This window comes from Hyperolius riggenbachi, chromosome 5 (genome assembly GCF_040937935.1).
Source record: "Hyperolius riggenbachi isolate aHypRig1 chromosome 5, aHypRig1.pri, whole genome shotgun sequence".
Classification (NCBI taxonomy): Eukaryota; Metazoa; Chordata; class Amphibia; order Anura; family Hyperoliidae; genus Hyperolius; species Hyperolius riggenbachi.
The window spans coordinates 192,175,003-192,201,714 of NC_090650.1; the positions used below are offsets into that span (position 1 = coordinate 192,175,003).

Sequence of the window (26,712 nt, forward strand, 5' to 3'; positions counted from 1 at the left end):
AAGTGACATTGAACAGTCCCTACACAAATTATGCACAATACTTGGTAGCTGCAGGGTCAAGCCATTAACTTTGTTGTGATGATGATGATGCAAGACGTTGCTTGCTTATCAGTCAAAATTTTATGAAAATGTTTGCTTGTCTTAGAAAGCACTTTAAAACCAAGTTACTCTCAAGCCAAGGTTGTACTGTACTTGCTCTTTCGTAACTTGCTAACTTCATAACAAAGCCATCTTTGCAGATGATACAAAATTACACAGAATTATCAATACTAAGACGGACAGTAACATATTACAACACGACCTTACAGCATGGCCAAATGGGCAGGCACATGGCAGATGAAATTTAATGTTAATACATGTAAAGTCATGCACCTTTGATGTACCAATGGTAGATCATCATATACAATAAATAGCATACAGCTGGGAACATCAGACTTGGAGAAGGACTTAGGAATACTGGTTGACAACAAGTTAGGTAATTGTATACAATAATAAGCAGCGGTAGCTGAAGAAAATAAAATTCTGGGATGCATAAAAAGGGAAATAATATCTCGAGATCCTAGAATACTACACCCTCTGTGTAAATCACTTGTGAGGCCACATCTGGAGTATGGGATACAGTTTTGGACGCCAGTGGACATTGATCTTCTGCAACAGGTACAAAGACCAGCAACCAAATTAATCAGAGAGATGGAAGAGCTCTCTTACCAAGAAAGGTTGGACAAACTGGGCTTATTTAGTTTGAAAAAAAGGTGACTGAAAGGTGAACTGATTAACATGTGCAAATATGCAGTGGCGTAGATAAGGAGCTGTAGGCCCCGATGCAAATTTTACAATGGGGCCCCCCAAGCACCCTATACATAACAATTGATACGACGCACCAAAACCTGCCAATGGCAACTACAGTGTCAGAGGTGCAAGAAGGGGATGGAGAGGAGTTTGTTAATGATTATCACTATTCAAAGTATCTATAGAAGTGATTATTATGAGCACAGGACCAATAGAGGGGTAATACTGTAGTTGAGGGAGGGCCCTTCGGGGCCCCTTTGGCCCAAGGGCCCTGATGCGGTCGCAACCTCTGCAACCCCTATTGCAACGCCCCTGCAAATATGTCGGATGGCCACATAAACGCTTGGCAGATGAGCTTTTTGTCTCTAGGGTTGTACAATGGACAAGGGGACATGATTTGTGTATGGAGTAAAAACATTTTTGCAATCTATTTAGAAATGGGTCCTTCACAGTGAGAGTGGTTAAACTCTGGAACATCTTATCTCAGGAAGTAGTTATGGCAAACTCTATATCTGCATTTAAAGAGGGTTTGGATGCTTTCCTTGCATTGAAGGGCATCCATGAATGTAATTTTAGAGAGTTGATCCAGAGATTTATCTGACTGCCATCTGGAGTCGGGAAGGAATTTTTCCCTTTTAAAGTTAACTGGCCCAGGCCTTGTAAGGTTTGTTTTGCCTTTCCCTGAATCAACTAGGATATGTGCAGGTTCAGGATGGTGTCTTTTTTATTTTCTTATTTTTTTTTTTCTGCTTGGACTTGATGGACGATGTCTTTTTTCAACCTAACTAACTATGTAACTATGTAACTTTACAGCATGTTGTCCTAAGTTGTAACTTTACAGCATGGTGCTTTTTGAAGTAAGCTTTGGGTTATTGTCCTTCTGTAAAACCCATTACCTTTAGCTGTGACCCAGCTTTTTATGACAATGGGTCGTACATTGCAACCCAGAATTCTTTGTTAGTCTTCAGATATTACATATATATAGTATATATATTTTTGTAAACAGTGGAATGAGCGTCAAATACAGATATTGTTGTTGTTTTTTTTAATTTGTTTTTTTAAAGCAAAGCAAATATCATAGAACATTTGATCAATGACCACACATTAAGACAGTATAATAACAGGTAGAGCGGCAAAGAATACACAGTGCACAAATTAATAACAGCAATGGGCAAAATAGCGCGTAGTCCAGCATGTATAGGCGACACGACATATTGTAGATTGATTTGACTGGAGGATAAGCATAAACTGAAATAAAGCTATCACTATGTGTAGAAAAAACACGCTCATTAAGCAAGTATAACGATCACTGACTAACTTGCAGCAGCTGAACATAAATAATCAAGCAAACATTTACGTACACAATTGAACAGTTTGAGCAACAGCTCAGACGTAGTAAGTCATAAAAGTAAAGAAGAACAAAACAGCAGAAAATAAAACAATAAAATGAACTACAGTTCCTGGCGAGGGTCAGTACCTATTCAGTAAGGAGTTCAAGGCAAGACTCCCTAACCCTGCAGGATGGCCTATTGGGTGTGTCCCAGTGGCGGCAGCTCTTGAGCGCTTTGAGTCAGACAGGAGAACAATGTTACTCAAATGTTCAGATTATCAGATTATTATATAGGTAACATAACCCTGTAGTGCTCTTTATAAATACAGATATTGTTGATGAGTGGTTTGAAACATCACCAATACTGGTGCATGTTCATATGATAAATTACATCAGAATAAGAAACACTTGGAGGAGGTCCACTCCCTGCCCTTCACTGCAGCTCCAGATGAAGTAGTCATGTTGAGCAATCCCAGCCTTGATTCTTATAATTGCAGTGATCTTTCATGAGCACAAGATTGCAATCTAGAGGATAGTGGGTTGAAGGCATTAAGGCCCATACATTTCCACAGATTGTCGTTCGGACCGGTCGTTTGAACATCCAGTCGGGCGTGTGGACGACAGGTCGAGCGATAGATAAAGCCGTTCCTGAACGATCCAACAGGCAGATCCACTTGACTGATAGCCGTTTGGATTAAAACTCGGTCACGTCTAGTCCAAATGACAATCTGTGGAAAAAATCAGACGTGTGTATGGGCCTTTAGGGAAGGAGACAACATGTCATCAGTCTTTCTCTTTTGTTCACATACAGTACTGTACTTTACAGGCTGTAAACTTCTTTCCAATGTTGTGCACTGTAGGACAATGTGGAACTTAAAGATTTCTGGAGATAGACCTGTAGCTTTTTATTGTCCATACTTTTCTATACTTTTTCCTCAGACAATATTTAACTTTTTTCCCCTCCATGCTCAGTGTGGTGCTAACAGACAACCATCAATAATTTCTCCTTTTGAACTGGTTGCAAGTAGGAATCTCCATATTCCCAGCACCTGTTAACTGCTACAGGCAAGTTAAATTACAAATTAAAGGAACATCCCATGCTAATTATTTTGAACAATTCTGTGCCAATAATTTTGTCCAGGCAATTTTTGATGTTTTATGTGGATTTTTTCCTCTGCTTTTCTAGTATTCCATTAGTGCCAGTAAATATGACATTACCAAAGCATTTTAGTTGCATTCAGTGTCTGGGAGAAGTGGTGCATTCCCTGGCAGGACTGCAAGACAGGAGGCGTGCTCCGTAGTGTAATAACTTTTAATAAAGATAAAAATGTGCAGTATTACATGCATTTACTAGATTCAAGTTAAAAGCATGCATCTGGTTTGGCATAAAGCCCAGAAGAATATATCCTATCCAAGGGGCAACCTAAGGACTGCAGGGGTCTGCAGCAGTGGGGGTCCAGGTGGAATGGTGACCTGCGGTGTCCCCTGTGGAAAGGTCAAGTGCAGGCGACATCAAAACGTGTTTCGACATATCCACGCCTTCATCAGTTAACGTCGTTAACTGATGAAGGCGTGGATAAGCCAAAACATTTTGAGTTGACCTCACCTGGACACAACCTTTCCATAGGGGACACCGCGGGTGCTTTTAACTTTTATATATAGTAAGTGCAGTAATGCTGCACATTTTTATCTTTATTAAAGGTTAGCACACTACGGAGCGCTCCTCCTGTTTTGCTTTTCTCCCTCCAGTTCACTTACAGCCGAGTGCTGAAGAGGTGCTAGAGTGTGGTCACATATTGCTTTCTCACCAGTCCTTCAGCTTCAGCAGCGCAAGATTTCTTATCCTCTGTTCCTTAATGAATGCAAGAGTGCCAATATTTTTGGCCAAAATGCATGTCATAGAAGCAAGTGACAGTTTAGAGTCAATGCCAATGTAGGTAAGAAACATATGCTATTCTTTTTTTTAGAAATATTTGTCAGTATCTCTCATTCAGCTCTCAGTTATTGTAAAGCCAAATTCCTGATTTTGGCTACAGTCCATAGGGAAGCTGCATATGTTTTGCCTTTATATGGGCATACTGTCCTCGTGCGACACTATTTGAATATATATCACAGAACTAGTTTTATAACAGAAACATTTATTGATGATCAGAATTGGGATTAAATACACAATGGGCTCGATTTACAAAACGGTGCTAACTTTAGCACTGGCCCTTAGCACGTCTAAACTCAGTTGAAATGTGAGAAGTAGTGATCGTGCGCAAAGTACCGCGTGCAAAGTTTTGTGCCGCACGGCACAGAGCGCAGGGTGCTCCGCGCAAAGTGCCCACTAAAGCCAATGGGACTTAGCGCGCGCATAGGACTTTGCGCGCGGTACTTAGCGCGCGATCTGATTGAGAAAACCAGTGCTAACCTACTTAGCACCCTGGTTAGCACGCCTAAAGACTTTAGATGTGCTAAGTAGGTTAGCACCGCTTAGTAAATCAAGTGCCATGAGTCCAGGCCACCATCATGGAAAAGTTGGTGATTTACAAATAAATAAATAAATAAATAAATCACGTGATACTGTTTACTTTTCTAATCTTTCTGGAATGCCAATTTAAAAAGAAAACCGTTCTTTAACTAATTCAGTGGTAGAAACGATTTAAACATTTATTTATGAACATAATTATTATTACTGCTTGGTGAAGGATTATAGGGGAATTAGTGAGAATTTCCCCTCTGTACCAATATATTTTCTCTATTATTATAACTAGTAAAGATACTGATAAAAAAAAGACCCTGACATGATTGCTATCCTTGTTTTCACTTCCACCTGCAGTCTTGTCATGTGACTGAGCCAACACGAAGCCGCTATCAGGAGATTTTTCTTAGGCTTTGGCTTGCTTAGCAAAGAATGCAGGGAGCTTCTGGTTGTCTGCTTCTGTAATCCTGAGTAGCAGACTGCTAATTTTCTTTACAGATAAAGCTTTCTTTATGAGTTGGTTATGGTATAACGATGGCTGCTTTCAATGTTACCTGTACTGTAACTTGGGGAAAGAGAAGGTGATTCATACATGGGTAACATTCATACATGGGTAACAGGCATTCATCGCGACAGGGAATCCTGCCTTTCATTCTTGCAGAGCGGGTGCTGGCAGAAGCAATGTCTGCAGCCTCCCCGCTCTGCTTGTTTTCTTGCAACGAACGACTCTCGGGGACACGCGTGTTCCCCGGCTGCCAGTGTTCTATAGGAGAGAGGCAGGGGGAGGAGAGGAGGCAGAGCCGAACCCGGCGGCTTCATCTCTTACATTGCCGCCGGGTTAATTTAATTCAGGTAACTCACTTCTGATAATACATTTGGCCGCAGCGAGACGGCTAGTAAAAAAACACAATAGAATTGGTTACATTACACTTTTGTTACGTGACTATTAATGTAATATCGGATGTGCCCGGCTAACGGAAGAGTACTCATTTTTCAATCAATTAAAGAGGAACAGTAGTGACAATTAAGTAATTAATAAAATTCCTAATTATTTACAATATTCATGTATAGATTATTTAGTTAGTTTTTGCCCATTGTAAAATCTTTCCTCTCCCTGATTTACATTCTGAAATGTATCATTGATGGTAACATATTCAGTTCGGTACGAAAAGTTCGCTACTGAGAGTTCTATGCACAGAGGGAGATCTTGCTTGCTTGGCAGTTGGAAAAAGCTGTTATTTCGTGCAATGCAATGAGGTTCATAGCCAGCAAACTGATGAGCCCGGCTAACGGAAAAGTACTGAAAAAAAAAATGTAAAATTTAAAATACACGTATATCAATGCATATTATTATTTTTATTCAGTATGTATATAGCGTCAATATCTTCTGCAGCGCTGTACAGAGTGTATTGTCTTTTCACTTAACTGTCTCTCTCTCAGAGGGGTTCACAATCTAATCCCTACCAATTTTATGTATAGTGTAGTGTATGTATCATAGTCTAGGTACAATTTAAGGGGAAATCCAGTTAACTTATCTGTATGTTTTTGGATGTGGAAGGAAACTGGAGTGCCTGGCAGTTGGACTGAGCAACTGCCATTCAGTATTTGGTTTTGGAAATAAAAGCTTTGAAAAGAAAACCGTGAGTATCCCTCATGAGTAGATGGACTAGTCCAAAACCTGTCACATCTGTCAGACTTTTTTACCTACTGTATGTGACAGCAACATATGAAAAAAGGTAATTTAAGGTGCACTTTATTCTTGGACAAATGTACATGTTAAGTGTATGTGTATACATGGATTTTAAAATTACATTTTTTTTGTGATAGTGCTCCTGTAATATCTTTGTTGGAACAATGTTTTGTTGGAAAAATTATGGCAATATTTCAACATGTCATTTAACAAATATTTCTGGTATGCTGATATCTCACTGCATATTGTCCGTGAGACTTCTAATTTAAAGGATTACTATCGATTAAAACAACTTTTATTTTAATACTTTATATTAGGGTACACATTACCACTAGTGCTAGGGGAACTTTATTTGTTCACCCAGTTCTCTCTAGATCTCCCCCCTGCTTAAAAATCATCCTTCATTCCTCACACAGTTCACAAATATACTTCACTGTGTCACAGCATGCAGGAGAGTCTGAGGGGGAGGCTGATCTGAGGAGGTAACAGGTAACTAGATGGCGTACGTTAAAAAGGGGCGCTGGGAAAAAAGGGCGCGGGGTTTTAAACGATAAGCATGGATAATGTTTAAAAATGTATTGTACTGTATTTAGTTTAAAATTAATGTTTTATAAAGTTATAAATAATTAAATAATGTGCATTAAATCGGCAATTGTAAAAACGTTAATCTTCTGTTTAAATAGTGAAACGTATAATAACGTTTAAAAAAAAAATTACTAAGTAACCCTCCCTGTACCTACCCCTAACCCCTAGACCCCCCTGTTGATGCCTAAACCTAAGACCCCCCTGTTGGTGCCTAAGTAACCCTCCCTGTACCTACCCCTAACCCCTAGACCCCCCTGTTGGTGCCTAAACCTAAGACCCCCCCGTTGGTGCCTAAACCTAAGACCCCCCTGTTGGTGCCTAAACCTAAGACCCCCTTGTTGGTGCCTAAACCTAAGACCCCCCTGTTGGTGCCTAAACCTAAGACCCCCCTGTTGGTGCCTAAACCTAAGACCCCCCTGTTGGTGCCTAAACCTAAGACCCCCCCTGTTGGTGCCTAAACCTAAGACACCCCTGTTGGTGCCTAAACCTAAGACACCCCTGTTGGTGCCTAAACCTAAGACACCCCTGTTGGTGCCTAAACCTAAGACCCTCCTTAGTGATCACTGTATTGTGTGTTGAATAATGTTTTAAAAACAGTAAGGGATAAAATATATTACAATTTACATTACGTACTGATCGCTTTGTTTCGTGAATAATAATGTTTTACAAACAGTAAGGGATAACATTTAAAATAATGCTTTATTGAAATAAGAAACGTAAATCATCACAAGCAGTTATAAAACATGAAAAATCTTCGGGCGCCGTTGGAAAACGTTATTATTCTCAGGCGCCCTTTTTTCCTGTTCGGCGCCCAGTAAACGATAATTATTATAGGAGTGAATGGCGGCGCCCGATTTGTCCACTAGCCTCCTGCGCCCTTTTTTACTGTTACCAACTAGATGTGCTGTAATATTGCTGAAAGAGGGAGATGTGTATTATGTATACTGTACACTACTCCTGACTGACTGACTGACTGACTGACTGGCTTGTGATGGTGGTGATACACTCCAGGCTGCATCTACTTCCTAGGCTGCTGAGAGGGAGAGAGGCTGTTTACAAAGGCATTATCAGGATCTTTATCAGTCAGAAAAAGGAAGACAAGGAACACACATTGCTGGAATATTTAACCCCTCACCACCATCTGTATAAAATTGTTTCAGTAAAGGGATAATTAAACTATACACTGAGGAGTTGATAGCAACCCCCCTGTGCAGGGACATGGTCTAGCCCTTTAAGAGCCCTCACTTTTGTATCTAAAAACTGACAGAGGATTTTACAGTAGAGAGGCAGAGCTGTGTGGGAAAGGAAACTGCTCCTAGTAAAAAAAATGCTCCTAGTAAAAAAAAATGCTTTAATCGATAGTATTCCTTTAAGACAATGCTGTAACTTGCTACAAGGTAAAGTGTGTGAAGGAGCCCTTTCCTGGTTCAATAAAAAGTGGATATTGAGTCTGCAGCTAACACTCTTTAATAGCTCATAATAGCACTAATCAGTGTCTAATCTAAACTTTAAGTTATCCATTCTGCTTTTCTGTCACAACACTTTCATCATTGGAAAAAAATCCCCAAAGTTTAAATTTGTAAGTGTGCTTTACATACTTATTTCGATGTGTCACATTTAACAAAAGGTAAAGTGAATCATTTCCGATTATGACCAAAGTTTAATCCTCAAGCTTGCAAATAGTTATTTTGTTGAGTCATTCTGTAGAATTGCTTTGGCTATACTGTGGATAGAAAATGAACCAAAACACATTAAAATATATATTTTATTTTTTTCAGCATTTGTTAAATGTCTTTACTGCTGCCATTAATGAGAACTGTACTGAAGATGTTCTAAGTGTTCTTCTCGAATATATGACTAAGGAGGAATCATTGTTAATAGCAAGAGAATTGTGTGATATCCCTCCAGAAAAGCTTCACCAAATTATTATACTTTTGATACAGAACATAAACTTTAGAAGCTTTGTTTACAAGGTAAGGCATGGCTAAGGCTTTAGCACCTTTGTGTAAGAAGCAATGCAAGAATATTACAACTACTAATTAAAATTGAATTTGTTAAAGTTTGTTAGAATAACAATTCTAATTTTACTTTTTTTTTGTTTGTTTTCTACCAAGCTTACACTTTATAATTTAAAACATAATTTAAAACATAACTGAATTCAGACCATACAAATAAAACCCATAGTTAAGCTTCTTCAGACAGATCTTTAATTACTTTCCACTGCTACCTGTCTGTAAGCTAAATTACCATTGCACCCAGCCAGAAAACCTTGAACTTCTATTACCCAGAAATCAATCCAAAAGCTTTTACTAAATGCTCAGTGCAAATCTATGTACCCAGAATTCAATATATACAATTTGCTTGGATTTTTAAAAAGACTTGACACTGTTCCCCAAAACAAGACAAAGACAAGACAAATAACATTTATATCGCGCTTTTCTCCTGGCGGACTCAAAGCGCCAGAGCTGCAGCCACTAGGACGCGCTCTATAGGCAGTAGCAGTGTTAGGGAGACTTGCCTAAGGTCTCCTACTGAATAGGTGCAGGCTTACTGAACAGGCAGAGCCGAGATTCGAACCCTGGTCGCCTGTGTCAGAGGCAGAGCCCTTAACCATTCCAGCCACCAGAAACTGAGGATGTAGTGAATAATGATGTGGCTGAGAAACTGGCTAAATGACAGAAGACAAAAAGTGGAAGCAATATTTCATATTTAAATTGAGCTACTGTTAGCAGTGACAATCCTACATGGCTCAATATTGGATCCAATTATCTTTAATTTATGTAATAATGACATAGAAAGTAATTTTGCACGATACAAAATTATGGAAAAAAAATAATCAATGCTCAACTAGAAATGGCCCGAATGGTTCACCGGCGAACGGTTCCCAGCGAACTTCCGGTGGTTCGCGATCGTGGAGAACCGCAAACTTTTCCGGAAGTTCGGTTCGCCCCCATAATGCACCATTAGGGTCAACTTTGACCCTCTACATCACAGTCAGCAGGCACATTGTAGCCAATCAGGCTACACTCCCTCCTGGAGCCACTCCCCCCTTATAAAAGGCAGGCACCACCGGTCATTATACTCACTCGTGTGCCTGCAGTAAATAGAGAAGGGACAGCTGCTGCTGCAGACTCTCATAGGGAAAGATTAGTTAGGCTCTTGTAGGCTTGTTAGCTTGCTCCTTGTTGATTCTTATTGCTAAAATAGCACCCCACAACAGCTCTTTTGAAAGCTAATCTTGTGATCTATTTTTTTTTGTGTGTCCCACTGACACTTGTGTTGCAGTGGGACACACTGCAGTGATGGGTATTACAATGTGCACCTGTCACACACAGACAGATACCGGACAGGCACAGCGACACTGCGTGCGCTCACATGGGTAGGTGCGTGCACTGTGAACAACAGGTAGGTAGGTATATGCAGTGATGGGTATTACAATGTGCACCTGTCACACACACAGGTAGTCACTGAATGTGCTGGGCCTGGTAGTGGCACACACAGTAGGAATTACAAAGGCTGTCTATGCAACACAAGTGTCAGTGACACACACACACAAAAAAAATAGATCTCAAGAACAAGATTAGCTCTCAAAAGAGCTGTTGAGGGGTGCTTTTTTAGCAATAAGAATCAGCAAGGAGCAAGCTAAGAAGCCTACAAGAGCCTAACTAAGCTTACCCCATGAGAGTCTACAGCAGCTTTCCCTTCTCTAATTAATGCAGGCACACGAGTGAGTCCAATGCCTGACACTGCCTGCCTTTTATAAGGGGGGGGGGGGGGGCTCCAGGAGGGAGTGTAGCCTAATTGGCTACAATGTGCCTGCTGACTGTGATGTAGAGGGTCAAAGTTGACCCTCATGATGCACTATGGGGGTGAACCAAACTTCCGGAGAAGTTTGCGGTTCTCCGCGATCGCGAACCACGGAAGATCGCCGGGAACCGTTCGCCGGCTAACCGTTCGGGCCATCTCTACTGCTCACCCAAGTGAAGTCCCCTTACTTCACTTAGGTGCTGGAGTTTTCCAGAACCCGTTTTGCAGAGCAAGACTGAGCATAATGACCTTTTTCACCACAATACATACATAAGTTTTTTTTTCTTTCTCCTAAGTTTCTCTGCTGGAGAAAGCTTGGAATGTCCTAACTGCATTGGCTCTTCAGTTGAGATGGAAGAGGCATTACTCTGTTTACTAGAACTGGGATAAGTTTTCCCTTGTCGTCAGTACCTGATATGCCTATCTGCCCGTTCAGGGTGACTAATAAGAACATCATTCACAGCATCAGATAACCTCAACAAAAACTGATCTTAACCACTTCACCACTGAGGGGTTTTACCCCCTGAGCACCAGAGCAATTTTCACCTTTCAGCGCTCCTTCCATTCATTCGTCTATAACTTTATCATTACTTATCGCAATGAAATGAACTATATCTTGTTTTTTCCGCCACCAATTAGGCTCTCTTTAGGTGGGACATTATGCCAAGAATTATTTTTTTCTAAATGTGTTTTAATGGGAAAATAGGAAAAATGTGGGGAAAAAAATAATAATTTTTCAGTTTTCGGCCATTATAGTTTTTAAATAATGCATGCTACTGTAATTAAAACCCATGAAACGTATTTGCCCTTTTGTCCCGGTTGTAAAACCATTTAAATTATGTCCCTATCACAATGTTTGGCGCCAATATTTTATTTGGAAATAAAGGTGCATTTTTTTCATTTTTGCGTCCATCCCTAATTACAAGCCCATAGTTTATAAAGTAACAGTGTTATACCCTCTTGACATAAATATTTAAAAAGTTCAGTCCCTAAGGTAACTATTTATGTATTTTTTTTAATTGTAAATTTTTTAATTTTTTTTTAATTACAAAAAAAAAAAAATGGGGAGTGTGGGAGGTAATGAGTTAATTTTATATGTAAAAGTCATTTATTTGTATGTGAAAAATGTGTAGGGTGTAGTTTACTATTTGGCCACAAGATGGCCACAGTAACTTTTTGTTTTAATGCGACCACCAAGCTTCCTTCCGGAAGCTTGGAGGAAGTATAAGGAGGCTGGACACGTGAGTTTTTTCTCACAATGATCGCGCTGCCCATAGGAGAGCAGCTGATCATTGCGGGGCTTAGATCAACGAACGGGAATGGATTTTCCCGTTCATTGATCTCTGGGCGAGCGGGCGGCGGCGTGTTTACTAGCGGCGGGCGGCGTGTTTACGAGCGGGAGCGCGGGCAGCGTCGGGAACGCGGAAAGTACGTGTTTCTCCGTCCCTGGTTGTTAAAGGATGGAAAAAGGGGCGGAGAAATACGTACGCGCGGGGGTAAAGTGGTTAAAGTGCTGCCTCACCCCATTTTACTGACACAGATCATTTCCTAAATTCTGCAGCATATTCCGCTGCAGTATAACGGCCCTGTCGGAGGTCTCTCAATTTACGGGCAGCCATGGCTGAAATGCCAGGATTTGCATATATAGTGGCCATTGCCTTAAAGAAATTTTCAACAGAGGTAAGTGCCTCATGGTCAGGATTTAAACCATAAGCCCATGTCTGAGAGTCACCCTGAAGTAGTGTCTTAATAAGGGTGATTTTATGGGATTCAGTTCCAGAAGATCTGGCCCTGACCTCAAAATAAGACATACAACGATTCTGAAAATTGCTGAAATCAGTACGTTGACCAGAAAATTTCTCAGGCAAAGGCATTGTAGGTTCTTGAAGTGGTACATTAGGGATACTGGGTAAGACGGTTGAGCATTAACACCAGAAGAAACATTTAATTGAGCAATTGAGTTCGTCAGTTGCATCAGCTGAGTCTGTTGAGTAGCGACCTGCTCGGAAAGCTGATTGACAGCTGCTGCTAGTGTCAAGATCTGATTACGTAGCTCATCCCTTTTTTTTTTGGGCCTTGATAATATCACGCTGATGTGTAGACGTAGTGATAAACAGGCTGTAGTCGTACACAGAGTCAGAGGTAACGTGGTACAGAGCAGTGAGGCAGATTCAAAGTCAATAACAGGCTAGGTCATACACATTAGTCAGATGTCAGTCGTATTGGAAGGATTAGGCAATAGAGTAGTCAAAGACAGGCCGAGTCAAACGCGTGTATCAGATGGCAGCGGTACAACCGGACTAGACAAGTGCAAGGTCAGGAGGCAGGCAAAAAATCGGTATGCAGATAATATTCAATAAGATGTTATAATAATATTACAAAGAATATATACGAAAATAACAAAGACTGACTAACTGGAGTACTTAAATATTGTGCGTCTACACAATATATCAATGTAGCTCAAATTCACTAGCTAGACCTAGTATCAGCGAACTGATTAGTATCAAGGCCAGTGAGCAACTGACTCACTGGTCTAATATACCCAAGAGGTAGAGGAGACCCAGCCCCCAGGATGACAGCCCCTTCTGTCAGACATGCCTTCTCAGCCTGTAAAGGCTGCTCTGCCCCGCGCGTGCCCGACAGGAGGAACTGCGCACGTGAGCCCTCTGATTCCCCGCCAGAGGGATGCCGGGGATGCCTACAGAAGACGTCGAAGGGATGCCCTGAGAAGACGCCGGAGTGGAAGTCTCGCTGCCAGAGACGCCGCGGGACCTTCTGTTGGAAGGTAAGATCGTTACATACTATTTATATTTTCCTTATAAAGATTTTACATATTAAGAAACACCATACAAACAATAAAAAGTGCAAATGGCAAAGCAGCATACTTAACAAATACATATTGTAGCAAAGAAGGGGAGAGAAGACCTTCTCAAGTGCTTTGGACTTACTTTGTCTAATCCAAATGAACACTCAGCCTTACCTTCCCCTTCCACTGTGCTAAAGCCTAATTATGACCCCGCAAGTGCTATCAGTTCTTACCCCACACCTTACCTGTATTTCTACTCTTAACATGTTTGCCATTTGCCAGCACTAATCATGACCTGTCATTTACCCTTACCATAATCTTAACCCTTTAAATTATACCTAACACTAATCTGTCTTGCTAGCTATTGCTAATTTTAATATTTATTGGTAGGGATGGTCAATAAGATGCAAATAATTTCAAGTTGATGCAACATTATGCACATTTTGTGTGCAAATTTATGTAGCTTGAAAATGAACCTATCAAATTCCACAAAGGTGAAATCTGATTGGTCCTCTTTCAAGCTACATAAATTTGCATACGAAATTTGCATAATCCTGCATCAACTCAAAATTATTTGCATCGTGTTGACCATCCCTATTTATTGGGTTGATAAATTTGTAACTCTTTTAGAAGAGATATTTCAGTTATTATGTTGAAAATCTTGGCACCGAGGTTCTCCAATTTCAATCATTCCTAAATTGCACTACACCCATTTATTTGGCAACAAAATGATATTGTATTGAAATCATCAGTTTCAAAATCTGGAACCTGTTAAAGGCGCATTGAAAAGTCAAAATGCACATGAAGGTTATTATGTACAAGACTATGGCTCATCACACATGCACAGGGTAACTGGAAGATTAAATAAAGTGGGCCAGATTTATCAGGAGTGTCTGAGACAAAATATTACTAGGTTTTTAGAAATCCATCTAGAACTGTCTCAGGCATCTTAAGAAATCATTAGGTAACCAACACACCTGCTGTATTGATAGCAGCAGGCTCTGAGTAGGAGGAATTCAGCAGGGAGGGGGAGCACATCACAAATCATGTCTAGCCTGCACTCTGCAATCATGTCTAGCCTGCAGTTCTACACCTGTAGAACTGCTATCAAGCACTTCTAAATCTGCGCCAGTTTTGGGAGGGATTTGCACTTTTCTTAACTGTAGTGCAGCTTTAGAAATTCATGCTAAATTGTCACTATTACTTAGGATTTAAGAAGGTTCTTATTATTATGCAGAACTGTTCTCTCTGCTGGTTAGAACAGATTAAGAAGAAAAAACTGTCGGTAATGCATTGATAAATCTCTCCCAGTGAGTCTAAAGTTTAGCAAGGAAATTTAGAGGGCTTTAATGTCAGCACTCAATAGAGAGCAATGTCTAGCTTTTAACCGCTTCCAGACCCTGCTGACTGAGATCTACACCCTGTTTGGCACTTGCTGTCTTTGCCATGGCATAAAATTCAATCCTCTCCATTGCACACCCCCACCGCTTCTACCAATCGTGCTGCTCTCTTGCCACAGTGTCCCCCTTGCTCTGGTGGTGGTATGACAGCAGAACTCCCTGAGCTGGTCAGGAGCCGATTTCATTGGCTCCTGACCCTGTGATCACTGTGAGCCAATTACACTGGATCACATTGATGACAGGGTCAGGAGCCCATTTCAGGGAGCGTTGCCATTATAGGGATGCAGAGCGAGGGGGGAACAGCAATGGGAGATCGGTTGGAAAGGTGGTAGCAGTGGATCAGTGTGGCGTTATGTCTGTAAGCACTGTTTTTTTAACCAGCAGTCTCTGGTCTTTAACCACTTGAGGACCCAGCCTTTACCCCCCCTTAAGGACCAGCATATTTTTTTATGATCTGTGCTGGGTGGGCTCTGCAGCCCCCAGCACAGATCAGGTTGCCGGCAGAGCGATCAGATCGCCCCCTTCCCCCCCCCCCTATGGGGATGATGTGCAGGGGGGGTCTGATCGCTCCTGCCTGCCTCTGTGTTGCGGGGGGGCACCTCAAAGCCCCCCTCCGCGGCGAAATTCCCCCCTCCCTCTCCTCCCTCTCACCCCTGGTGATCGGGGCTGCACAGGACGCTATCCGTCCTGTGCAGCCTGTGACAGGCTGTCATATGTCACATGGCGGCAATCCCCGGCCGCTGATTGGCCGGGGATCGCCGATCTGCCTTTCGGCTCTGCTGTAGCAGCAGCGCCGTTCAATGTAAACAAAGGAGACACATGTCTCCTGCATTTACATTTAGTCTGCGAGCCGCGATCAGCTGCTCGCAGGCTATTCACGGAGACCCGCTCCGTGATCTAACAGGAAACGGCCGCTCGCGCGAGCAGCCTTTCCTGATTAATTAGGGAGGCACCTGGTGACGCAGATGTGCGTCGCTGGTCCTCCAGCTACCACTTTGCCGCTGCACGGTATGAGTGTGCGATTGGCAAGTGGTTAAGGGGCCAGAAACTGCTGGTATGGAAGTGGTTAAAGAATAATTGTAAACTGTAATAGTTCTATTATTTTACTTGTACATTTTAATATTACTAAACTAATGTACTGTACTGACAATAAAAAAATGCATTTCCTGGATATCTAAAATAACTTTGTTTTTCAAAAACAGATCAGTATTCCTACAGAGATGAAGAGTGTTTTACATATTTTCTTAAACCATATTTCAAAGCTTGTAACATTTTTTGAAAAATATAAAGAAGTGTTTCTATCTAAAAAGATATTGGCAAATATACCTGCAATCACAAGTTTCCTACAGGTAATGTATTGATGTTTTCTACTTGTATACAACCTAGAGATAAACTTCTCATGCAATGAGTCGATAGCAAAACTGATATTTCAATATTTGCTGAATGCTGGAGAAAGAAGTCACTTGATGGTTCTTCTGCCACTTTGAGACACTACGACAAAAACATTTGACCTTGGCTTTCTAAATCTTTTGCAACTAGTACAATAGTTATGTGACTTGATCAATTAGAGACTAAAACAGAAAGAATCCAGAAATCATTAATTCAGTTAAAACTATCACAGGCATTAAAGAGCTAGTACTTTTTTTTATCTCATGTGATTAAGAATGTTAGATTTGTTTAGTAGAGATGGCCCGACCGGTTCGCCGGCGAACAGTTCCCGGCGAACTTCTGGTGGTTCGCACTCGCCATCTAAGGCGAACTTTTCCAGAAGTTCGGTTCGCCCCCATAATGCACCATTAGGGTCAACTTTGACCTTCTACATCACAGTCAGCAGGCACATTGTAGCCAATCAGGTTACACTCCCTCCTGGAGCCACTCCCCCCCCCCCCCTTATAAAAGGCAGGCATCGCCAGCCATTACACTCACTCGTGTGCCTGCACTAATTAGAGAAGGGACAGCTGCTGTAGACTCTCTGATACGGAAAGATTAGTTAGGCTCTTGTAGGCTTGTTAGCTTGCTCCTTGCTGATTTCTTATTGGTAAAATAGCACCCCACAACAGCTCTTTTGAGAGCTAATCTTGTTCTTGTGATCTATTTTTTTTTCTGTGTGTCCCACTGACACTGGTGTTGCATAGACAGCCTTTCTAATTCATACTGTGTGTGTGCCACTGCCAGCCAGGCCCAGCACATTCAGTGACTACCTGTGTGTGTGTGACAGGTGCACATTGTAATACCCAGTACTGCATATACCTACCTGTTGTGTTCAGTGAACCCACCTCATCACTTCATATACCTACCTGTTGTGTTCAGTGTACCCACCTCATCACTGCATATACCTACCTGTTGTGTTCAGTGCACCCACCTCATCACTGCATATACCTACCTGTTGTGTTCAGTGCATCCACCTACCTACATGAGTGCACACAGTGTGATATACCACTCCATGCATACCTGTTAACTGCACCTGTGTGACAGCACATTGTATTAGCCATTACCTGTGGTCACTCGCAATGGCAGACTTGCCCTCCATAAAAGATTCTCATTATAGGTAATACAGTCTATTAGAGTCATCTACAGCAGGGCCTCGAAAGTCCTCCTGTATTGTTATTTTTGGTCACTACCTCGGGACGTGCATGCCATGCCTGCTGCCTTCCTTGGATGTGTGGTAGCCGTTCCTGCTCCTTTGCCCACAGCGTGCCTGCTGCCTTCCTTGGATGTGCGGTGGTGGTAGCCAGTTTTCAGGCTCCCACTCCGGACCGGAATCGAACCCTGATTCCCCGGCCATTACCCGTGGTCACTCACAATGGCAGACTTGCCCTCCATAACAGATTCTCTTTACAGGTACTGAACAGCCAGCAGAAAAAGTAATTTAAATAAATAGATGTAAGCTTTAACTATGTTAGAGAAAGAACCATTGAAAGTTGATAAAGCAGTCAGACATTACCTGACATCACTGAGTGACAAAGAGCAATCTGGCCATGGTGCGCACCAGTCCAGCACGGCCGTCACTACGCAAACAGCTGTTTGCGGTGCGTTACACAGTGAGTTTGGTGTGTCAGTGTGAAGCAGTACTCTAATTACACTCCCTGATCGATGTATACACATGTAAGATGTTTTAAAGCACTTTAGGCCTGCAATTTAGCATTCAATGTGATTTCTGCCCATAAAACGCTGCTTTCCAATCCGGATTTTTCCCTGGGACTTTTGGCGTGTATCCCACTCCGCCATGCCCCCCTCCAGGTGTTAGACCCCTTGAAACATCTTTTCCATTACTTTTGTGGCCAGCATAATTTTTTCGGTTTGCGCAAACTTTCACGGTAGGTTCGCGAACCGAAAATTGGAGGTTCGGGACATCTCTATAGTGTAGCACAATGCCAGATGAATATTAACTCGCCATGCGATAAAGTACTGCTTGAATATGTTTTTATTGTCCCATTGTGTTTTCATTTGATTCAGTGTGAGGTGCTGTTTAATCTAAATAGGGGCAAATGAACATTACACTTGTCACCTTTTCTACCATATTGGCATGTGGCTACTGGCTACCCACCAAGTCTCTTCTACACCCATTTTCCCATGCAGGCTGCTATTGCAAAAACAGCTGAGCTAGCCAGCATGAGGATTTGCTGCCTAAATTATAAAACTTTCATTGTCTATGACATTAACACTTTGCAAGGGGTAGGGCCAGATATTTTTCCACCTCTTGAAAACCCCCTTCTCCTTGATAAGGTTTCATTTTCACTTCATGCTATGGGAAGGGGAAGTTACTATCCCCACACACCTGTAGAGGTAGACCCTGGGAGGTGACTTATAATGGAATCTGGAAACTCTCTTCAACAAAAGGGGCTCACAGTCATAATGAAAACCCCAGAAAAATTGGAATGAGTAGTCCCTATCGTGGAAATATGTAAATAAATAGTTAAAAGCAAAACAAAAGAACACCCTACAGAAAAAAGAGGTTTTTTTATTGTTCTATATTATAATGTTTGTCTATCTAGACATATGTGCAAGGAGGACAAGTAGTTATGGACAGGGCTGTGGAGTCTGAGTTGGAGTCAAGGAGTCGGTGCAAATTTGAGTCGAGAAAAGATGCACCGACTCTGACTCGTAATAAATTTTAACTGTAATTAAAAGAGAAAATATCAAAACTTGCTCTATTTTTCAGATAATAGTCATTATAGATAACTTATATATACAGTAATACCAGTGCTTAGTCCACAAAAATGAAATAAACCAATCAAAAAACAAGTTACTTTTGCTGCTGCAATAAAGCAGTTACCGTATTGGTTGCTGCAATAAAGCAGTCACCATATTTCAGAATCAGATATACAAATCTGATTGCCTCTGAAGACACTGACTTAGTGAAACGATCGTCAGGCGTGCCGCCACCCCCCACACTGCCCTGCAGCCTTACATTGAGTAGGAATGGAGATGTTTGGTGCGTGTTACTGGTGTCATGCTGGCAGCACTTTATCTGTTTTAAGATGCAAGCCGACACAATAAAGCTTTTTTATACTGCAGATTAATGGAGTGCTGGGGAATTAATGTATTACTAAAGTGATATTTGGACTATTTTTCTGTACCCAGAGCACACACTCTGCAGCAAGTTACATCAAACCTCAAATCTTCCTGCTACTGGGTACTACTAGCTCTGCAGTGCCTGCTACTATCCTTTCTTTACTATAGACAAATCTGATTGTGACTGTATATTTGATGTGTGCACATACAGTCTTTTATATATAATGAATAACATCTCTGCTTTAAGAATAAGGCCTGTAATGCCAATAATTCTGAAGGTTTGTGCAAATTTTGTTAATGCGAATGATGCACTTCCTTTGCTCATGAAATCAAATAATTCGATATGTTGTTAAATTTGGGGTTGGTGACTACAAATCAAGTTATACAATAGTACTAGACTCTAAATATGCTCTCCCTGTTGTGAATCTACTGAGAATGTTGTGCACACTGAATACAGAGGTGTTGTCTATCAACCGTAAATCTGGTTCAGATGGTGCATGAAGAATGTGCAATAAAGGAAGAATCCCCTCATTTCCATGCAGAGTACCTGCACATCACTATTCGATGTACCCACAGTTTTATTGCCTAGAGCCCGATTGATGTTCTTTGTTCCTGTCTATACCCTCTACAAGTACTCTTACCAAAGACTAGTTTTGATTTCTATTTAACATTCAGGGCCAGCTTAAGGGGCTACGGGGCCCTGGGACAAATTTAATGGGGGCCCCTGCCCGAATACCCCCCCCCCCCCCCCCCCGGCGATTACCTCTGCTCCCCAACGCCCTTGCTAACGAGCTGCAGCAGCAAATACTCACCTCTTCCAGCGGACGGCAGAGTCCGGGCACTCTTGCCATGTTGTCCTCCACCTCCTCTATGATCCGGCGTGCGTTATTTGTAAACACGCGCCGGGTCATAGAGGAGGTGGAGGATAACATGGCAAGAGTGCCCGGACTGTGCCGTCCGCCAGAAGATGTGAGTAATTGCTGCTGCAGCTTGTTGGCAAGGGCCCCGGGAAGCAGAGCGAGCAGGGGAGCAGGCAGTATTCAGCAGGGCCGGTGGTGCGGGGCCTCTGCAGAGGTTGGGGGCCCCGGGGAAAATGCCCCCTTTGCCTCTATGGGAGCGCTGGCTCTGTAAACATCTACTCTACAGCAATATCCTAAGTTTAGTTAAAATGCATCTTTGTTGTAGATAAAAAAAAACATGGACGTACGCTAATGCTTAAAAATTAGAGTGTCCTGAAACACTGCCTGTTTAATAAGATTCACTGGAACCCCGTATCAGCTGGGTTTCGGTGCACAGATTTGCCTCCTTGCAGAAAATGTCCCTGGCCTTTTCTGTATCAGATATAAAAAAGGCAGAGGCCATTTTCTGCTAGGTCGCAGGGATACAAACTGGAACCCACTGATATGAGGCTCAGATGAATCTTATTATACGGATGACATATTGGGCATTCACTATTTTATTTACAGAATTCGGTGCACAGGTGACTTAATTGTCAGTAAACCTCCTGCAACCAGGAAAGGAAGGCTAGTCACTATTCCATCAGCTATTCAAATTCCATAAGTAGGCTGCCACTCAAATTACCGTAAAAAAATTACCTTTATTGTATCAAAAATATGTGAGAACGCTTCCGTACCCCAACACCCCTAGCAAATTAATCCCCCCCCCCAAAAAAAAAACACGTTGGACCACACAAGGAGCGCTCCCACGACTGTCCACACATAACCAATTCACACTCATCCAAACTGGATTGGCCAATCCACGTCTATGATGGAGAGATATGCCTGGTTCTCGCTATACTCAGATCTAATTCCACTTGCTTGTTAAGACAATAAGAGTCCTACTATCTATGCTGGACACATATACCATCCGTTGCAAAGTCACTTATCCAGATCCTAGTCCTGATTTTATATCAATGAACTATTGCAATAGGTTAACAGTGATCATATCTTCACTGGCGAACTGAGGGGGCTGTTCCGGGTGTCTGGAACCTCCCCCCTGCACTGAGCTGTGTATTCAGCCAGGGAAGCCCGCATAATATAAACAGCCTCATTCTCCCTCCCTTCTTACTTCTGGTGCTTCCCTCCAGCTAATAGAATGAGAGAGGCAGCCCAGCTTCCCTCACAAGAAGATGCAGCCTGCAGTGAGAGAATGTTGGTTATGGAGTCCTGGACTCTCCACAGCACAGAAGTGTCCCACATGATGAAATTAGAGTGCAGGCAAGCTGGTAAATATGCACAGCATGATGCAGAGCTTGCCTGGACTCAGGGTCCGTGGGCAAACATCTGTCTGGTCTCTCTCCATTGTTATAATGACTGCATGTGTGGGTAAGGTGTTTAACAAGCTGAAAAGTTTTTGACAGTCCCTAGACTCCAGGAGGGCTTCTTTCTGACTTGTGTGAGAGACTGACAGGGACAGGAGTCCGATTACAGGCAAGTAGCCTGTCTGATGTGGGACTGCAATACAGATAAGTTCTCTGCTCCATCTCAGGCTATTCTCAATTTCTCCACTCCTCTCTCTGGGCTAGTGCACGCCAAAATGACAATAGCAATCGCTAGCAATTTGTGAGTGTGATTTTGTGAAGTGATTTTCAGAGCGATTTTTGAATGAATTGCTCAAAAACATGCTACATGCAGTATACCTGCGATTTTGAAAAAATCACAACGCTGCTGTGGGAACACCCACATAGGGTAACATTAGTCAAGCGCTTTTCAAATCACTGTTGATTTGAAAAACGCTCAGAAGCACTCTTGGTGTGCACCAGCCTCCTTCATTTACCTTTGTTTCCCTCTTCCCCTAGAGCTGGCTGTGTCTTCTTGTCATACAGGAAAGCTAAATAAAAGTGCAATCCTGGTGAGGCAAAATATTATTATTTAGTATTTAGATAGCGCCGCCATCTTCTGCAGATGCATATATCCCTGCATCATATGGCTATCGCTTGCGCTATGTGACACTATGTAGCATATTCCACTGAATTGTCCAAACTAAGTCTATCTCCCGTTCCTCTCTCGGGGAGTTGTTCCAGCGCTGTCCCCCGTTCACATTTGCTGCTACCAGAAGCCCTCAGAAACACTCGTGTCCTTGAGTACTTCCAAAGATAGGCAGCTCCGTAATACGCCAGCGCACTTTTGTGCATGGGCAGTATGGAGCCACCTGTATTCGGAAGCACTCGGGGACATACGTGCTTCTGGACCTTTCAGGAACCCCCCCCTTAAAAATCCTGCGTTTGCCCCTGATCTTCTTGTATTAACAGTCCATCAGTTTACCATGGTCTTTGCAATTGAATGCATTATGATCTCTTCACCGCAGAAAAAAATGTTTGTCACTCTTAGCTAGTGTTGCTGGGTATAGTAGTCCCTTTGTATATTATTGCACAGTGTACACCTTTAGTGCTGGCTATCCGCTCAGCTACAAATGTCAGCGGAAACTCATTTTGGTTCAGGCTCGTTTTGGTTCAGAATAGATTCTGCGCATTTTAGATCACCTTCTTAAACCAGGAAGTCCTTCGTTCTTTCTTTACACATTCTATCCTTCTTCTTTGTTTAGGCCCTACCATACTCCATTTTATTAATATATGCTTCTCTGCATATATCACAAGTCATTTTAATCTTTCTTGAGGTCATTCTAATTCACTATTACTGACATTGACTCGAGATGGAATGCATACCATTTCTGTCTCATACATCTCATTCAATCGTTCTATTCACCCTTGCCTGTGACCATCTTGTATATACCTAAACTCATATTCTTCTTTGTCACCATCTATTCAGACTGCACTTCTATTTTGCTTACCCCATATGCCCATATTGGGAATTCTGTATATCACTTTATTATTTTGCCATCTTTTAGCTCCTTCACATTTCCCAGCATCCCAGCAACCCAGTCTTATCTTTTTTCCTTACTGTTTTACTTTATGACCTACACTCATTCCTAGATCAATTACCTATATTCCTTTAGAAAATGAACCAAATGGGCATTCACGTTGGCAATAACAGGCTGGGATGGTCAGCTTTCTGGCCAGGAACTTTTTGCTCCCAAAATCAGATGCCATCTTAATATTGCATTAAAATTCCTAAGCTTTTGCAGTGATTAAATGCTTTTTGTTACATATTTCAATTAACAAGATTGTTATACAAAAATCAGAGGAGTCAGAGTTGAGGAGTCGGAGTCGGTGTAATCATAAACTCAGGAGTTGGAGTCGGATGATATTTGTATTAACTTCACAGACCTAGTTATGTAGAGTGTCTGTAAGGATTCCAGGCAATCACTAGTTTCCTTTCAGATCCTATACCCCAATCTTCACGACGATCATCATCATATAGTCAAGCCCCCGCTAGAATGGGAGACTGAATGAATCTACCTGACTTTGGTTGCCCCCAAGAATTAGAATTTAAGATATGGGATCAGAGGTCATCAGAACCAATAAAATACCTGAGAACCAAACAGAGTCAAGGAATTCAGCCAAGGTAAATATACAGGAGCCAGGTTATTGTGAATCCAGGGATCAGGCAAACTCGAGGTCAGGAACAAGCAAAGCGTCATACACAGGAGATCAATCAACCAGACAGATAAACCAGGGACAAAACATAAGAGTAGTATCACAGGTATAGAGCTCAGATGAAGAGCATAACGGGAATGCAAAGCACGAACGTGTGCCCAAAGGAAACCAGATAAGTTCTGATTCCATACTTTTATAAGAAATGTTAAAAGACATATATATGTATACCAAATTGTAACATGTAGTGGTGTGTGTAGGTGAAGACAGCTCAGCAAAAACACTCAGCAATTTACCTAGAAAAACATTTCTAATGCTCAGTAAAATTAGTTTAGTGCGCCAGGTAGATTGAAATTTGCACAGACAAGAAATGAATTACCATATATACTTGCATATAAGCCGACCCGCATATATGCTGACCCCACAACTTTTACATTAGAAATCAGGAAAAAGTCATTGACTCGCATATAAGCCCCCCAGTATAAATAGTGTGATGTGCTCCCAGCATGAGGTGGCCTCCCTTTCCATAACCAAATGTGCACCAAGGTGTTAGGTAGTCCTCCTTCCCACAGCCAAATGTGCAGTAGGCATATATTTTAATCATCAGATTTTGGTACCTGTGTGTAACGATTGCGGGTTTATTTCTGTGGTCAGCGCACAGGATGTGCGCAGACACTACGGAAATCCTCCACAAGCATGTAAATTGAGAGTACCCAGCTATGGTGCTATGCATCTGTAAAGGGAGATTCCCACCGGCAGATGGAGCTGTGGAGTGCAGACGAACACAGCCTCTGCACTGCCACAGACGCCAGATGGGAATTGTACGAGTAGAAGTAATGCAGGGCAAGATCGCCCTTAAAGAGAGAGAGAACACAGAGACAGAATGTATGTGTGTCCACCAAACTAGTCGCCACCCAGCGACGGTGAACACACAACAACGGGAATGAAGTGGGAATGCAATCGCTAGAGTGGTGATTGCCAATAGTGACACAAGATCGAACTAGACAGAGCACAAGTATAAAGAAAGAGCACAGAGACAGAATAAATGTGTGTCCACCAATCTAGTTGCCACCCAGCGACGGTGAACACACATCAGCAGAAACAAAATATGAATGTGATCGCTAGACTGGCGATTGCCAACAGACACAAGACTGAGCAGGACAGAGCACTAGAGTAGCAAAAGGCACAGCAAGCAACAACAATAAGAACATCAAGGAAAATAACAAACGCTAGCTAAACGCGAACACCGCACTCATTCGCAACAGCGAACGCGTTTTAGACACGATCACCGCGCGTTAGGCACCCAGTGATAAGCGTGCCACCCTAACTAACCAATACAACACGAACACGAAATAGAGAACGCAAACGCTTGCTAAACGGTTACCTCACCGAGCTAACAGCAAGCGTTCATACCAGACAAGACAGAGTGAAGGAGTAGCCAGCAGCGACCGCAGCTCTGGCCTACACTCCCAGACAGAACACAGAATGAACCACCACTGCTACCACTAGCGCGGATGCGATCCAAACACACAGACAGATGGGGCTAGCAGTAGCAACCGCTGCTCTGGCTAGCACCCCCAAGGCAGAATGCAGAAGGAGGTACTGCCACTACCACTAGGGCGACCAATCCAGACAGATGGAGTAGCCAGCAGCAACCGCAGCTCTGGCCTACACTCCCAGACAGATAGAATGATTTCCTGACGACCGCCGCTGGCGACAGGACAATCGCAACAGAGAGACAGTACAAGGCAAACAGATAATACAACCTGACTGCACTGAAAGGGATGCCTAGTGCAGTCCCAAAGAATTACTCTAAGATAATCTTTAGCAAACAAGCAAGGCTGACACTCCAGGTGAGTTCGCAGGAACAAACCATAATGACCAGCAAGGTGGGAGAACATGGTATTTATACTGCAAGCCTTCAAAGGAGGCAGCTAGCTAGCTCTTTTCCAGAGACTTGCAGAACTCAGACCTAAAGAATGGCCAAACAGCTGTCTGCCCGTGCAGACAGCTGAGCAGATCCTTACACTGTGCTTTGGGGAAGTCTGGATCAATTGAAGAAACCTGCCGTCCTGGATGGCAGGAGAGTGCCTGCAGCAGAATGTGGGGCAGAGCTGAGTGTCCAGCATTACTGGAAGGCAGAATCGGAAGGCATGATCAGATGCCAGCAAAGCAGGACAGGTGCTCCTCCACTTTCACTCGCGTGTCCCGCTTTTCCTGCACAGTGGTGGCCAGAATGTGTTATGGATCCAGGCACCGGTGCTGGCAGTGACATGTCTGGAATGACAGAGCCCTCGCTGAATCACCAGCACAATGATCGAGGATTCACTCTTCCATCCTGCACTTGCTGTCTAAAGACGCCACTAGATGGCATCATCTATATGAAACATGTCATCTATATGAAACACAGCAAGTGCAGGACAAAGAGGGAATCCCTGATCAATGTTCTGGTGATTCAGCACGGACTCTGTCACTCCAGACATGTCACTGGCAGCATCGGATGCCCGAATCCATAACACATTCTGGCCACCGCCGTGCAGGGAAAAGGGGACACGCATGTGGCTGAATGCCCGCTTGTGACAGGAGCACCTGTGACGCTTTGCTGGCATCTGGTCCTGCTCCCCGATCCCGTTTTCCACTAATACCGGACACCCCGCTCTGCCTCACATTCTCCTTCCATCCGAGACGCCAGGACTGCATCCCGCATCACCACTGAAAGTGGAGGAGCTCCTTTCCCACACAGAAATAGCCACTCAAAGTAGATGACTTGTATACACGCCGAGACCACTTTTTTGGGGGTAAAAAATTCAGCTTGTATATGAGTATATACGGTA

At 42.7% G+C, this 26,712-nt stretch overlaps 1 protein-coding gene across 3 annotated transcripts in view; it reads left to right on the forward strand.

The window, feature by feature from the left end:
- The window catches only part of ABCA13 (ATP binding cassette subfamily A member 13), a 770,386-nt gene that overhangs the window by 292,173 nt on the left and 451,501 nt on the right, over window positions 1-26,712 (forward strand). For all 3 annotated transcript variants that reach the window (XM_068236514.1, XM_068236515.1, XM_068236516.1), the window contains exons 23-24: window positions 8,637-8,831; window positions 16,074-16,220. In XM_068236514.1, coding sequence (XP_068092615.1) covers window positions 8,637-8,831; window positions 16,074-16,220 — 342 coding nt within the window. The remainder of the gene's footprint in view (window positions 1-8,636; window positions 8,832-16,073; window positions 16,221-26,712) is intronic.